The 17,048-nt window shown below is 40.8% G+C and overlaps 1 protein-coding gene across 1 annotated transcript in view; it reads right to left on the bottom strand.

The window, feature by feature from the left end:
- Window positions 1-17,048, bottom strand: part of LOC126108494 (6-phosphogluconate dehydrogenase, decarboxylating) — a 159,004-nt gene that overhangs the window by 68,759 nt on the left and 73,197 nt on the right. The window contains exon 2 of the mRNA XM_049913751.1: window positions 9,887-10,107. Coding sequence (XP_049769708.1) covers window positions 9,887-10,107 — 221 coding nt within the window. The remainder of the gene's footprint in view (window positions 1-9,886; window positions 10,108-17,048) is intronic.

Here is a 17,048-nt window from a genome sequence, read left to right as displayed (position 1 = left end):
ATGTGTGTGATGTCCTTAGGTTAGTTAGGTTTAAGTAGTTCTAAGTTCTAGGGGACTGATGACCTCAGAAGTTAAGTCCCATAGTGCTCACAGCCATTTTAACCATTTTCTTCGAAAAGCCTTTCACACACTTTGTTGTTGGCGGACACTTGTATGAGCACTGTGTTTTGTTGTTGTATACGGCGCATTTCCTTTGCAACTTAGGTTTTTTAAGTTCTCTCTCTCTCTATCTCTCTCTCTCTCTGGTTCATGTTTCGTTGTTGCAGTAGCGGAGTACAGTAACAACCTTTGTTAGAGTATTGGTTCTTACCATTCAAAATCACAAAAATTTAGCTGAAAACTAAAACAATGAAAAATTCCTGGAATTGTAAACAATTTCCGGGTTTTTCCCGGTTGTCCTGGGTCGTATACACCCTGGACACATCAAAAAAAGTATTGCATCACCCCGGTTCCCAGAACTCGTGAAGATACACATTGACTGCGGATATTTTATCACTGACACAGTCCCTTTGACTGTTCAGAGATGTCACTAAACCCGCCCAAAGATGTGAACAGCCTTGTCTGAGCAGCGCCTATTAGACGGAGGGGATCAGACAGCCAATCAGCTCCAGTCATTCCACCAGGAAGGAGGTACAGGGCTCGGTGTTGTCTGTAGTTCAATCATGCCTAAACGGTAAATACCGCGGTTCGATCACGTCCGCATTGTTACTTTGAGCCAGGAAGGTTTCTCGACAAGGAAAGAGTCTAGGCATCTCCGAGTGAACCAAAGCGATGTTGTTCGGACATGGAGGATATACAGAGAGACAGGAACTGTCTATGACATGCCTCGCTCAGGCCGCCTGAGGGCTACTACTGCAGTGGATGACTGGTACCTACGGATTATGGCTCGGAGGAACCCTGACAACAACGCCACCATGTAGAATAATGCTGTTCGTGCAACCACAGGATGCCGTGTTACGACTAACTGTGCGCAGTAGGCTGCACGATGCGCAACTTCACTCCTGACGTCCGTGGCGAGGTCCTCCTCTGCAACCAAGACACCGTGCAGCGCGGTACAGATGGTCCCAACAACATGCCGAATGGACCGCTCAGGATTGGCATCACGTTCTCTTCACCGATGAGTGTCATTTATACCTTCAACCGGACAATCATCAGAGACGTGTTTGGAGGCAACCCGGTCAGGCTGAATGCCTCGGACATACTGTCCAGCGAGTGAAGCAAGGTGCAGGTTCCCTGCTGTTTTGGGGTGGCATTATGTGGGGCCGACGTACGCCACTGGTGGTCATGGAAGGCGCCGTAACGGCGGTACGACACGTTAATGCCACCCTCCGACCGATAGTGCAACCATATTGGCAGCATATTGCCGAGGCATTCGTTTCCATGGATTACAATTCGCACTCCCATCGTGCACATCTTGTGAATGACTTGCTTCAGGATAACGACATTGCTCGACTATAGTGGCCAGCACATTCTCCAGACATGAACCGTATCGAACATGCCTGGGATAGATTGGAAAAGGCTGTTTATGGACGACGTGTCCCAGCAACCACTCTGAGGGATCTACACCGCATTGCCGTTGAGGAGTGGGACAATCTGGACCGACAGTGCCTTGATGAACTTGTGGATAGTATGCCACGATGAACAAAGGCACGTGTGAATGCAAGAGGATGTGTTACTTGGTATTAGAAGTACCGGTGTGAACGCCAATCTGGTCAACCTCCTCTGAAGGTCCCGCTGTATGGTGGTGCAACATGTAATGTGTGGTTTTGATGAGCAATAAAAAGGGCAGAAATGATGTTTATGTTGATCTCTCTTCCAATTTTCTGTACAGGTTCCGGAGCTCTCAGAACCGAAGCGATGCAAAACTTTTTTGATGTGTGTATTTGTTTTGTAAATAAAAACTTCTTCTCTTGCTGCTGTGTTTTATTTTCCCAGACGCGCTTTGCCTTTTTTCACTTTAAGGCATCATCAGTGTGATCTATAATGATACAGTTATGATGCACTTCTGTTTTGATGTGTATTATTCCTAGATTATAAAAAGTTCACTTCTCGCTTTTTAAGTGAGTGAATGATTACTTACGGTTCTTCGTGTTTTTAGTTGGCATCGGCGTTTTCTCTCATCTGGTCACACTACCTCTTTATTTATGAAACAAAGATTTTGTGTTTCGAACATCTTTCTTCCCACTTTTCATTTTGTTTGCCCTTGTTGCTGTGTTGCACATCAGTCTTTTGTCACTAATATAGACATGACTACTTTGAGTTGACTGTGTATCTCATTCTGTTTGGTTTCTTTCCGTACATGTATTTGTTGCCAACCGATTAAGTATATGCTGAAAATTAACGTCTATTCATTTCTGTTATGTTAATGTGAGAGTGTGAGTGTTTTTTTGTTTAAATGTTTTGTGGATAGGTTCATGGACAAGTGAGTGGAAACAAGGTTGGGAGATATTATTATTATTTCTTTACTTTCTCAGACGTTAAGTCTGGTTAAAAATGATAAGTGACGCGGACCTTGATCAAGTGTGACTTTCTTTTAACTGTACGGTATGTGTTATATGGCATTTAGGAACTTTCGGGTAATTGAACATGTATCAATAATTACGGATTTCTGTAGTTGTATATATAAGTTTGGATGTAGCTGTATTGTGTTGATGTACTGGTGGATATTGTGTGGTATGACTCCTGTAGTTGATAGTACAATTGGTATAATGTCAACTTTATCCTGATGCCACATGTCCTTGACTTCCTCAGCCAGTTGGATGTATTTTTCAATTTTTTCTCCTGTTTCCGTTTGTACATTTGTTGTATTGCATATGGATATTTCGATTAGTTGTGTTAATTTCTTCTTTTTATTGGTGAGTATGGTGTCAGGTTTGTTATGTGGTGGTTTTTTATCTGTTATAATGGTTCTGTTCCAGTATAATTTGTATTCATCATTCTCCAGTACATTTTGTGGTGCATACTTGTATGTGGGAACGTGTTGTTTTATAAGTTTATGTTGTAAGGCAAGCTTTTGATGTATTATTTTTGCTACATTGTCATGTTTTCTGGTGTATTCTGTATTTGCTAGTATTGTACATCTGCTTGTGATGTGATCTACTGTTTCTATTTGTTGTCTGCAAAGTCTGCATTTTATCTGTTGTGGTATTGGGATCTTTAATAATATGCTTGCTGTAATATCTGGTGTTTATTGTTTGATCCTGTATTGCAATCATGAATCCTTCCGTCTCACTGAATATATTGCCTTTCTTTAGCCATGTGTTGGATGCGTCTTGATCTATGTGTGGCTGTGTTAGATGATACGGGTGCTTGCCATGTAGTGTTTTCTTTTTCCAATTTACTTTCTTCGTATCTGTTGATGTTATGTGATCTAAAGGGTTGTAGAAGTGGTTATGAAATTGCATTGGTGTAGCCGATGTATTTATATGAGCGATTGCTTTGTGTTCTGCTCGTTCTATACAGAATTTTCTTAAATTGTCTACCTGTCCATAATGTAGGTTTTTTTATGTCGATAAATCCCCTTCCTTTCTGCTTAATGTGAATCTTTCTGTTGCTGAATGTATGTGATGTATTCTATATTTGTGGCATTGTGAACGTGGAAATGTATTGAGTGCTTCTAGGTCTGTGTTACTCCATTTCACTACTCCAAATGAGTAGGTCAATATTGGTCTAGCATAAGTATTTATAGCTTTTGTCTTGTTTCTTGCTGTCAATTCTGTTTTCAGTATTTTTGTTAGTCTTTGTCTATATTTTTCTTTTAGTTCTTCTTTAATATTTGTATTATCTATTCCTAGTTTTTGTCTGTATCCTAGATATTTATAGGCATCTGTTTTTTCCATTGCTTCTATACAGTTGCTGTGGTTATCCATTATGTAATCTTCTTGTTTAGCGTGTTTTCCCTTGACTATGCTATTTTTCTTACATTTGTCTGTTCCAAAAGCCATATTTATATCATTGCTGAATACTTCTGTTATCTTTAGTAATTGGTTGAGTTGTTGCTGCCAGTAGTTTTAGATCATCCATGTATAGCAAATGTGTGATTTTGTGTGGGTATGTTCCAGTAATATTGTATCCATAATTTGTATTATTTAGCATGTTGGATAGTGGGTTCAGAGCAAGACAGAACTAGGAAGGACTTAATGAGTCTCCTTGGTATATTCCACGCTTAATCTGTATTGGCTGTGATGTGATATTATTTGAATTTGTTTGGATATTAAGTGTGGTTTTCCAGTTTTTCATTACTATGTTTAGGAACTGTATCAATATTTCCAATATTTGTAGTAACCATGAGTGGGGTACACTATCAAAAGCTTTTTGGTAATCAATGTATGCACAGTGTAGCGACTTTTGTTTAGTTTTAGCTTGATATGTCACCTCTGCATCTATTATCAGTTGCTCTTTACACCCTCGTGCTCCTTTGCAACAGCCTTTTTGTTCTTCATTTATAATTTTGTTCTGTGTTGTATGTGTCATTAATTTCTGTGTAATGACTGAAGTTAATATTTTGTATATTGTTGGTAGGCATGTTATGGGGCGATATTTAGCTGGGTTTGCTGTGTCTGCTCGATCTTTAGGTTTCAGATAAGTTATTCCATGTGTAAGTGTATCAGGGAATGTGTATGGGTCTGCAATATAACTGTTAAATAATTTAGTTAGATGTGAATGTGTTGAGGTGAACTTCTTTAGCCAGAAATTTGCTATTTAATCTTTTCCAGGGGCTTTCCAATTGTGAGTAGAATCAATTGCTCGGGTGACTTCATGTTGCAAAATTATCACTTCAGGAATTTGTGGTATCATCTTGGATGAGTGTGTTTCTACTTGTATCCACCGTGCATGCCTGTTATGTTGTACCGGGTTTGACCATATGTTGCTCAAGAAGTGTTCCATGTCTGTTATGTTTGGTGGATTGTCTATTTTAATGTGTGTGTTATCTATTGTCTGATAAAATTTCTTTTGGTTTGTGTTGAATGTTTGGTTTTGTTTCCTTCTATTTTCACTTTTTTTGTATCTTCTAAGTCGTTTGGCCAATGCTTGTTATTTCTGCTTCTCTATAGCTTCTTGTTCTGAAATTTTACCTAACCTTTTTCGTTTTTTTTTTTCTTCTGAGATTTCATTTCTTATAAATTGTGTCAGCTGTCCGATGTCTTTTCTCAGTTTTTCTTTTCTGTTCTGTAGCCTGTGTTGCCATGCTGGTTTTGTGGGTTTCTTCTGTGTGTTGGTTGGTTCTGATCTCTGCCTAGTGTGTATATTTAGAGTAGTGAGTGCTCCTATATAAACCAGTAGTTGTAACTCTTCCATAGTTGTGTTTTCATTTATTTTGTTGTGTATGATTGTGTTGATAATTTTTATTGTTGTTTAAACTTGTGGATTATTTGGCAGTCTATGAAAGAATGGTCTAATGTCTGTATTTGTGTCTTTGTATTCTATATATGTCAGCTGAAATTTTTCTTCTATATCTAACATGTGTGCCACTTTGTGTTCTATTTGTGCTTGTTCTGGTGGCTGTCTTAAAATTTCGTTTTCCTCTGATTGTTTAATTGATGCGTGTTGTTCTTTGACTGTTTGCTCTGGGATTCGCATAAAATATTTCCTAACGGTAATGTTAAAATTAGTTTCTGCACAGAGAATAGGTTAATTTTCTAGAATCCGTGCACATCAAAGTTGCAGATCCACTGCGGAGATATGCAACTAAGACCGACTTTGTCAAGCCTCGAAGCGGGAAATACGAATACTATTGTATGCTTCGACAGCGGAATGTCGGCAGAGAGCATAAAGTATTACATGATGGAGGTATGTGTATCGTATGCTTCGACAGCGGAATGTCGGCAGAGAGCATAAAGTATTACATGATGGAGGTATGTGTATCGGGTGAGTCTTGGGATCAAAAATGTGCTGGATTCTCGGGTCAACTGAAGAATCGGATACAGCCCATCAGCTTTGACCAACGACGTCATACTTTGCTCATAGTTAACCACCTTATTTTTGAGTCTTAGATGATAAATCATGTATCTTTTGTGGCGAGGCGTCATCATTGTAAACTGAAATAAATGAGTGTTTTTAAAAGACCAGGCTACACATTGTGCACGATTTCTCTCTCTTGTGTCTATTTAAATCATTTGTTTGTTCAAATTCGTTGGGAACTTAGTTTCATTCTTAGTGACTGAGATAGTTTGGAAGAATTGTTTTTCATTCTGGACAATTTTTACTTTTTGGTTTTCGTTTGTAGTTATGGATTTATCTATTCCTATGAACATGGAAGACTGCAAACAGGGTTCGTAAACTGCAGCACGGAATAAAAATTTTACAGCTGTCGCTTTCTTTCGTTTTCGCTATCACTATTCTTACTACGATATTTTACAGTCTATACTATAACTATCGAAGGCGAAAAGACCGATATACGAAAAATTTGTATGCCGTACTACAGTTGACCTATAAAGATCAACCCAAGTTAGGGATACAACTCCGACGTCAACTGAAATACTCCATCCTAATGTTACTCCTGTCCATATTTTTTTTCTTTTTTGCATTAGTATCCTATTCGTCAGTTGAGCTATATCGGTCAACTGAAGAACAGGATACTAGGACTCAAAAAAACGATATATACTTAACATTATGTTCGAAACATGAATGTACGTGATATGTCTACCACTTGTTTTCTCTGTTCTTTGTTTCTCAACATTTGTCTTTGTTGTTAAATCTGTGTAAGACATCATCTCTGGTAAGTTCTGACGTCATTGGGCAAAACCGACGGGTCATATCCCACTTTTCAGTAATCACGGAATCACTTACGTGGAAGGCGTTTATTCCATGTTCCAGCGACTTAACGAAATTTTGGAACTTTGTTGGGAGTATGGACTGCTTCCTACTCACGATGCGAGAAACTGCGGTGCACTGTGGCGGCGCAAATTCAGTTACCCTGTGCAAGAGAGAAGTCAAACTTAAGCATCGTTAATGAGCTCAAGTGCAAAATATGCAGAAGAATTAGCATAACCACCAACACTGGGTTTCAATGCGTGCGCAGTCAAACTCTTGATGGTTGTTGCTGACATCCAGGATTTGTAAGCTGCGCAGTACAAGCTCCATTTTATTCGTCAGAGACGAAGACACAACACACTTAGTAGTCTGCTATTGAACATCACGAAGTACATCGAGACCTAGTCACCACACGGCTGTAACAGCTCTGTTTCACTAATGGAAACTGAAACGGGATGTTACAGGTAAACCGAGACGACAAGAATATTTGTTATCGGGCATGACAACAAATGTTTTTAACAAACAACATTATAAATGTAACCAGTCACTTGTCGTTTCAGCTGCAGTAATTCAGCCTGTAATCTTGGGTTCCTGCATAGCCACATACTCTTAGATCATGGCACATTTGAAGGAAATGTAAATTGTAGCTTTCCCATTCCGCTTCCATTAATTAAATAAAACTTTTAACCCACGTACAGACTAGTTCGCGATGTATGTAATGACTTTCAATACCAAGTTGTATCTTTGCTTTCAATACGTTCGTCTTTTGTCCTGTCACTTGTCAACATCTCGACAGTCTAGTGTTCGATACATATCACTCTTAGTGAAGCTACGCATTTCGATGTCCACCGTTTCTTCGTAATAACCCAAAGCGCATATAAACAAAAGTGAAAACAATCCATATTCAGTACACATCTTCAAGAGAAACAACACACTACAGCAGATATAAGCAGTAATGTTTCTACTCTTCAGAGCCGAAACAATAAGCTGCATGAGAGTCCTGGAGGAAATAGAAATCTACACATATGGCAAAAAATCCAAAGAGCATTCTAAATGAACGAAGAGAATTCAACAATAAAAACATGTATTCTGAACGTCTTACTAAACTCTTATTGATGACAGGTACATTTTACGGACAACACAAACCTGTTTTCCATCGAAGAGAAAAATTGTTGTACGTAGCGCACACGCACATGCACCTACATGTATCACCTTCAAGCACACACAGTAAATTGACAGTTTTCCGTGGCAACATTCCTGAGGAAATGCTTCACGGAGTTCTTGCCACATCAGATATCTAATCAGTCTGGAGCTTTCGACGACCACCTCTGTTGACATCGTCACAGATGCCAGTATGCTGTTAAGTACTTTAATTAGTTGGTCGAATTCTGAGTCATGTTCGGAAAGTAAGTCTTCTCCATTTTTCTATATCTTTAGAAAAAGCGTATTTGGAAGAAGAAGAAGAAGAAAAAATTACAGGATATTTGAGCCGTGGCTGGCTCGTGTTATGCGTTGGATTAAACCTTGATTGCTATTCTGTGTTTAGCCTCCCGCGGTTATCGCTATTTTGCTGTTATCCTCTCTCTCTGCGAGTGGCAGCAGCGATGTGTGTCGATATCCGCACCTTGTACGATCTTTGGCCTGGCGCTTATACACTACTGGCCATTAAAATTGCTACACCAAGAACAAATGCAGATGATAAACGGGTATTCATTGGACAAATATATTATACTAGAACTGACATGTGATTACATTTTCACGCAGTTTGCGTGCATAGATCCTGAGAAATCAGTACCAAGAACAACCACCTCTGGCCATAATAACGGTCTCGATATGCCCGGGCACTGAGTCAAACAGAGCTTGGATGGCGTGTACAGGTAGAGCTGCCCATGCAGCTTCAACACGATACCACACTTCATCGAGAGTAGTGACTGGCGTATTGTGACGAGTCAGTTGCTCGGCCACCATTAGCCAGACATTTTCAATTGGTGAGAGATCTGGAGAATGTGCTGGCCGGGGCAGCAGTCAGCCATTTTCTGTATCCAGAAATGCCCGTACAGGACCTGCAACATGCGGTCGTGCATTATCCTGCTGAAATGTAGGGTTTGGCGGGGATCGAATGAAGGGTAGAGCCACGGGTCGTAACATATCTGAAATGAAACGTCCACTGTTCAAAGTGGCGTCAGTACGAACAAGAGGTGACCGAGACGTGTAACCAATGGCACCCCATACCATCACGCCGGGTGATACGCCAGTTTGGCGATGAGGAATACACGCTTCCAATGTGCGTTCACCGCGATGTCGCCAAACATGGATACGACCATCGCGATGCTGTAAACAGAACCTGGATTCATCCGGAAAAATGACGTTTTGCCATTCGTGCACCCAGGTTCATCGTCGAGTACACCGTCGCAGGCACTCCTGTCTGTGATGTAGCGTCAAGGGTAACCGCAGTTACGGTCTCCGAGCTGATAGTCCGTGCTGCTGCAAACGTCGTCGAACTGTTCGTGCAGATGGTTGTTGTCTCGCAAACGTCCCCATCTGCCTACTCAGGGATCGAGACGTGGCTGCACGATCCGTTACAGCCGTGCGGATAAGATGCCTGTCATCTCGACTGCTAGCGATACGAGGCCGTTGGGATCCAGCACGGCGTTCCGTATTACCCTCCTGAACCCTCCGATTCCATATCCTGCTAACAGTCATCGGATCTCGATCAACGTGAGCAGCAATGTCGCGATACGATAAACCGTAATCGTGATAGGCTACAATCCGAGCTTTATCAAAGTTGGAAACGTGATGGTACGCGTTTCTCATCCTTAGCACGAGGCATCACAACAACGTTTCACCAGGCAACGCCGGTCAACTGCTGTTTGCGTATGAGAAATCGGTTGGAAACTCATGTCAGCACGTTGTAGGTGTCGCCACCGTCGCCAACCTTGTGTGAATGCTCTGAGAAGCTAATCATTTGCATACACAGCATCATCTTCCTGTCAGTTAAATTTCGCGTCTGTAGTACGTCATCTTCGTGATGTACCAATTTTAATGGCCAGTAGTGTATTTCACTCTCCGCAGTGTTTTGGAACGCTGTGACGTCACCAACTCCAGGTACGTTTTCAGGTCCCATAAGACTCACCCTTGACGAGCATCATGACGCGGCGCGGCTTCTTCAGTTTGGAGACCATGTCCTCCAGCGACTTGGCGCCCACGACCTTGGTGCCCTTGGCCTCGTTGGCCAGGAAGGCGTCCACCTTCTCCGTGGTGCGGTTGTAGGCGCACACCGTGAAGCCGTGGTCGTTCATGTTGAGGATCAGGTTCTGGCCCATCACCGCCAGCCCGATCAGCGCGATGTCCGCCCTGCAAAACGACAATTCGTTACTGCTGAGCACTCGACTGCGAACAATAAATACTAAACTCTGCTCAACACATGGATAAACCCGATGTAAACATTACACCATGTATTCTGCAGCGTTTGCTTGAATCTCATTGGATTTCGAATCACGTGGAGCGGACAAGTTGTGATGTAACCTAATAAAAGTGATGTTATTCAATGGAAAAGTTGGAAATTGAGATTTCGCTTACTGTTTTATCAATCACAATTGGCGTAAGAATCATGGATTGACCACTGTCATAAAATATTGCATTATGAAATGTCAATAGTCTTTAATTGCAGTTTCGCGTGGCTTGAAGCAGTCACAGCTAGCGTGCTATTGATTAAGAAATTGCATAATCGTCTTTCTAATTACTTCATGATCGTAGATACGATCATACCCGGTGGTGAAGTTATTGCCATGACAAAACAATTTCCCAAGGAACCAGAAAGTTCTTAAGGGCGCAAAAAGAACTAACATCACACAAAAGGGAAATTCAATATTAAAGCTGATGCAAGAAGACGATAAAACAGTTTTCTTTTTATCAATGTAACACGCACATTGGACTGCTGATCTTGGTGTCTGTAATATTAGCAAAATGCATAATTAAAATGAAAATAATACTGAGGAGATAATAGGAATGAGCACTGCTAAATGGTTCAGTATTCCCAGAACAAATATTTATCATAACTAAAACACGTATCGTACCTTAAGCTTAGTACTACAATGACGGTAGGTTTTTATGTCCGTTTCATGTCCACTGAGCGCTCTTTTATATAGCCATTATCCTCTTGAGTCGCTCGTGCGTCGTCACGGTAAGTTATAACAGTTCTTCTTTTTACACTTCACTCAGACGGAACACGTTTTTATTTATTTTGTAAAAAGTTAGATCAGACCGCCACAAGTCTGCGACCGTCTTACTTAAGAAAAACAGTACAAGTCTTTTTAGCGCTCAAGGCTTCATTGGTTCTCCAGCGAACAAAATAGTGAAGGATCGCATATCTATCCGTATTTTTCTGTTTATATTGCCGCCCAAAGACGACGAATTACATTATTTAGAAAATTCCACCGTCGCTATGCGACGCCTTATTATAAACAAGTATTTGCCTTCTGGCTGAAAGTATTAGCTATTTGCTGTTTTAATGAAGCCAAAAATAGCGAATATCACAAAGTACAGTTATAAGGAAACGTTTTATGCGGTGCGTTACGCGCTCATCGACTTATTAATAAAGGACCACTGCTTTACCGGCATATTTAACTCTGGCGGCACTGGCCAGTCAGCTGGTCCATCTAACTTGTGGTGATGTGAACAATTGCAAGAGAGAGAGAGAAAGAGAGAAACAATATAGCTCCTTATGCAGTGGTTTCCAATCTTTCTTCGGCCATTATTACCCCACAGTGCAATTAGACATTATCTAGTGTCCCCACTTTCTTCCCCCAACATTATCGCCAACTTCAGCACCTAACTAAACTGTAGAATGAAAGACTAACTTTTGCTTTTAAAATGATGAAAGATGAATGATATTGAGTGTGAGTGTGTGTGCGCGCGCGCGCGCGAGGGCATCGAAAGCGCAACCCACAACTACTCCTGAGATAAAAAGCTAACTATGCGCAGCGAGTTTAGACATTTCTTACAAAACATACTTCCTTTCCCCTGAATTACTCCTCAGCACTACGCCACTTGCTTGGCCTGCACACAGTAATCCCATTTAAAATCAACTAAGTTCAGACGTGTGCACCGTACTTACTGTTTGTAAATCACTTGACTGCTGCACTTCTCACTTCTGAACTGGCAGAAATTGGACGATCATCAGATTGTTAATGCTTTGTCTCTAGCCATTTGTGGGGGATATCTCTGAACCATTTGAAATCCAAACTGGAGTGCGACAGGGTGACGAACTTTCACCACTAGTCTTTAATATCATTCTTGAAAAAGTTATCAGGACAAATTGGCATTAGAAAAGATAATAGATTCAATGTGAAGTGTTTAGCTTTTGCAGGTGACCTTGCAATCCTCACAAATAATAGAAAAGAAGCCACAGTGCCATAGAGAAGTTACACGAAATTGCACAAAGAACTGGGCTGCAAATTTCGTATGAGAAAACCCAGTACATAGAAAGAGTGCCACAAGACAAATTGCCTATTGTGACAACCCACGGGAAAATCGTACAAGTACCACATTTTAAGTACATGGGAGAAATCATCCAGTCATCAGGGATCAACCTAAAGGCCAATGAGGAAAGAATAAACTACAGAAAGCATATAAACTCACATGGAACTATTATAACAAAAAGTCCATATCCATTAACGCAAAATTGAGGCACTACAACACTGTCGTACTTCCGGAGGCACTGTAAGGCTGTTTTTAAATCATCTTTGCTTTTGATGTTGCTTTTTTTCCCCTACGCTTTACTTCTCCCCAAAGATGCTCAATTGGGTTAATGTCTGGTGACTGGGGAGGCGAATGCAACTGTTTTGGTACAAGTTGTGGCACAACTTGACTAGAAGAAGGGATCGGTTGGTATGACATGTTCTGAGGCATCAAGGGATCACCAATTTAGTACTGGAGGGCAGCGTGGAGGGTAAAAATCGTACAGGGAGACCAAGAGATGAATACACTAAGCAGATTCAGAAGGATGTAGGTTGCAGTAGGTACTGGGAGATGAAGCTTGCACAGGATAGAGTAGCATGGAGAGCTGCAGCAAACCAGTCTCAGGACTGAAGACAACAACAATTAATTATGTAGTGTAAATGTTGTTTTTCAGTCGCTAACATGTCTGTTTATGTCACAGAAAGCGAATACGTAACATTTTCTTGATTTATTTTGACTTCGAGTGTTATTTGTAGGGTGTATGTAGACTTTAGTGTCCGACTGTAGTTGCTGTTACAATAAATAACTAAACATGTTATTTATAAACTAGTTGTAATTGTTCATTTTCATCACCTTTGAACAACACAAATATTATAATTTTTTTAAAAAAATGAACTCTTTTGTTCTCAAAGGACACACACTAATTAATGCTATTATGGGAATTAATAATTGCAATTATACAGGTGAAAGTAAGCATCATGGGCCGTTTTTGTACGAAGTATGAGAAGTGCTGAGGAAGTAAAAATGGGGGAGGGGTGACAAAATAATGTGTGTTTCAGAACGGGGCGCGACGGAAAAGCTTGATAAACCCCGCTGTGGAGAATCTGTCAAAAACATACCAAATTGTGCAACGCGACATGGAAAGAAATACACAATTTAAATACACAATTCACGAAAGAACACAAGAAGCTGTCCAAGTCACCAAAAAGTGTTTCTTCGCCGAAGAAATCAGATTGGTTTGGTTATCACAGATTACAGTTTTTGCTACAAGTCACGTAATCCAGGGGGAGTTACCATTAATACATTGGCTTCCATGTGTATTAAATGGCTACGTAATATGACTTCCCACGATGGCCAGGTGCACGAAGTTGATGCACATGTTCCAGGCGGTGTGTGTAATTCGTATACACAACTACACTGAATTAAAATGGATACGTAGGGTGTTCCAAAAAATCGACTGTGAAACCACAGGAATGTATTCCTTATCTAAAAACAAAAAATTCTACTAAACAGGGGCTCTAAAATGCATACCTGACGATCTATGAGCACCAGTTGATATTCGTTGCTGTGAAACATCGCTCCTACAGAACAGTCCCATATCGCTTAAGGTATGCATTTTATAGCCCATGTTTACTAGATTTTTTTTCCTTTTTTTTACATGAGAAATCAATTCTCGAAGTTTTGCCGTCGATTTTTGGAACACCCTCTATAGTTGCCCTTGCCTCCTGGCGACGCTGTACACTTTTGGTGACAGTCGACTCTTGCAGTCTGCCCTTTTTCCTTTCGTTTACCTCTTTTAAGGGGCCCCTCACACGTTCAATGATATTGTCAAACTGTCAATATATTGACCGTCTGAGGGTGCGTATTGACGCATTGTCAGTACTAGAAATATTGATGACCAGTATTGACGGACTTCAAAAAATTGTCGGCGCTGTCAGTACATGCTGAATGCTTGAGGTCAAATATTGACTGTTTGACAATATTCTCCGTACAGATTTTGACAGAGCTTCAGGAACCAGCCACGCGTCGTTAGCGTGCACTGTTTATTTCATTTATTATTTCAATTCGCCGTTGTGTATATCATACTTCAAATTTTTACCGAGTCTTAACCCAAGAATTTTAACAGGCCTATGCGAGGGTAATCATTCTCTATGGCACTCCTTACTTCATTACTCTGAAAATATAGTATACGTTGTGTTACATTGCAGTGTAGAAAAACGCTCCCATTTCGAAAGATACGTCTCATATCTGCAATTACTAGTAAGAAGTCTGCGAAATGCATGTCAGTTTCACCAAATCACCTCAAAGGTAAAAAAAAAAAGTGTTTTCGTTAACTGCTTGAACAGGTCCTCGTCAGGCAGATATAACTGCTTCAGAGGTTTCCACAGAACTTTACTGTGCTTGCTGATGTTATAGAAGCAAAACTCCTAATCTCTTGTCGAATGCGACCGCCTCTTCCGTTAACGCATTCCGTTTCTCTAATTTAGCACATATCAACAATAACAACTTGTACGATGCAAAACTCATCGGAAAATAATCTATGAAATCTTTCGGGTCCGTGATTCTGATTCGAGTCAGTAAATTTACATGTGACCCAGTGGCCTTTTGCAACCAATCTCTGACCCCATTTCCTCTTTCTCGTTGTTTTCTGCTGGTTGGAAGCTGTAGCTGTAGCAGTTATATTTAACTGCTGCACGCGCATTCTTTGGGATTTTAGACATCTTAATCTCGTGACACTGTCAACACACAATTTTTGTCAGTGTTCCTAACAGTGTGAGGTCGCTTCTTTGAATTGAAAGTCTGACAAACTAGTATTGACAATAAATATTGAACGTGTCCAGGCCCCTTTACAATCGCACGGCAACGTTATCGAACTCTGTTTCCGTGAAGGTTTGAGCTTGTGACCATATCCGATACGGAGACAATTGCGGGTTCGGTGGGGTGGGAAAGAAAATTGAGTGGCAGTCAGGCCAGTCAGTTTGGCTAAGAATCCGACGGCGACGATCCCGAATACTCGTGATCGTGATTCCGAGATTCAGACGCAGGCGGGCCGGGGAAAAGAAAGAGACCAACTGTTGCGGAATCAGCAAATGTGCCTCCGTAGCTACTCGGCATGGTGTAACACGAAGAGTTTTAACACCACATTTAGTGAAGGATCATATCAAAACTAAAATGACAGGAAGAGTGATTAAATGGATTTCTACCGATCGTTCCTTTATTTTCTTTTTTTCTATCCAGTTTTGGGAATGGTGGTGGTCACCGAGACCAATCTTTTTGCCAATCAACAAATTACTGACAGTACTGTCAATGAAAGATACACGGAACACAGCAGACAACAACAACCGGAGGACAGAAATAATGAATAAATGCATCGTTATACAGGGTGATTCAAAAAGAATACCACAACTTTAAAAATGTTTATTTAATGAAAGAAACATAATATAACCTTCTGTTATACATCATTACAAAGAGCATTTAAAAAGGTTTTTTTTTCACTCAAAAACAAGTTCAGAGATGTTCAATATGGCCCCCTCCAGACACTCGAGCAATATCAACCCGATACTCCAACTCGTTCCACACTCTCTGTAGCATGTCAGGCGTAACAGTTTGGATAGCTGCTGTTATTTCTCGTTTCAAATCATCAATGGTGGCTGGGAGAGGTGGCCGAAACACCATATCCTTAACATACCCCCATCAGAAAAAATCGCAGGGGGTAAGATCAGGGCTTCTTGGAGGCCAGTGATGAAGTGCTCTGTCACGGGCTGCCTGGCGACCGATCCATCGCCTCGGGTAGTTGACGTTCAGGTAGTTACGGACAGATAAGTGCCAATGTGGACTCTCCATACAGATGATTGTGGAATTTGCAGCTCTCTGCTAGCTCTGCGAGTCGATTTTCCTGGGCTGCGAACAAATGCTTGCTGGATGCGTGCTACATTTTCATCACTCGTTCTCGGCCGTCCAGAACTTTTCCCTTTGCACACCCATTCTCTGTAAACTGTTTATACCAACGTTTAATACACCACCTATCAGGAGGTTTAACACCATACTTCGTTCGAAATGCACGCTGAACAACTGTCGTCGATTCACTTCTGCCGTACTCAATAACACAAAAAGCTTTCTGTTTAGCGGTCGCCATCTTAGCATCAACTGACGCTGACGCCTAGTCAACAGCGCCTCAAGCGAACAAATGTACAACTAAATGAAACTTTATAGCTCCCTTAATTCGCCGACAGATAGTGCTTAGCTCTGCCTTTTGTTGTTGCAGAGTTTTCCTAAAGTTGTGGTATTCTTTTTGAATCATCCTGTATATTTTACAGCTTTGTCTGTCCTAACTTTTATAAGAATATCGAGTAACAATCTGAAATAAATTGGTCAAGAACTTTTCAAGATTTTTGGTAACCAGGGTGCCTATTCGAGTCTGGAAAAAATTCAGAAAATTACAGGTATGGGGAGCAAGATGTCATAAGATGTCCCTGACAAACGTTCAGCTTTGGGGGGGGGGGGGGGGGTCCGCAATGTCACAATAACGACTTTTGTTTGTTCTCGGCTGAGATATACTGGCCATAAGCAGTAGTTTGAACATACTTTAACACTGATAATTTATATGCAATAACATTCATATAATTAACACACGCTGAAATATCAAGTGTTTTAAAATTTGCGATTTATGTAACTCAACGAAGTTAAATTCCAGCGGGTCGGTTAAGAAATAGAATTCGAAATTTTCAATGTAATTCCTGAAATTCCCTGAGATGTCCCTCATTTATCCAGGTAAAATGACGGAATCTCGGGAATATACCCCATATATATACAGGGTTGTCCATTGATCGTGACCG

The sequence above is a fragment of the Schistocerca cancellata genome, chromosome 11 (assembly GCF_023864275.1).
Source record: "Schistocerca cancellata isolate TAMUIC-IGC-003103 chromosome 11, iqSchCanc2.1, whole genome shotgun sequence".
In the NCBI taxonomy this organism is placed as follows: domain Eukaryota; kingdom Metazoa; phylum Arthropoda; class Insecta; order Orthoptera; family Acrididae; genus Schistocerca; species Schistocerca cancellata.
The sequence above is the reverse complement of the archived record's forward strand: the minus strand, read 5'-3'. Positions and strand labels throughout refer to the sequence as shown.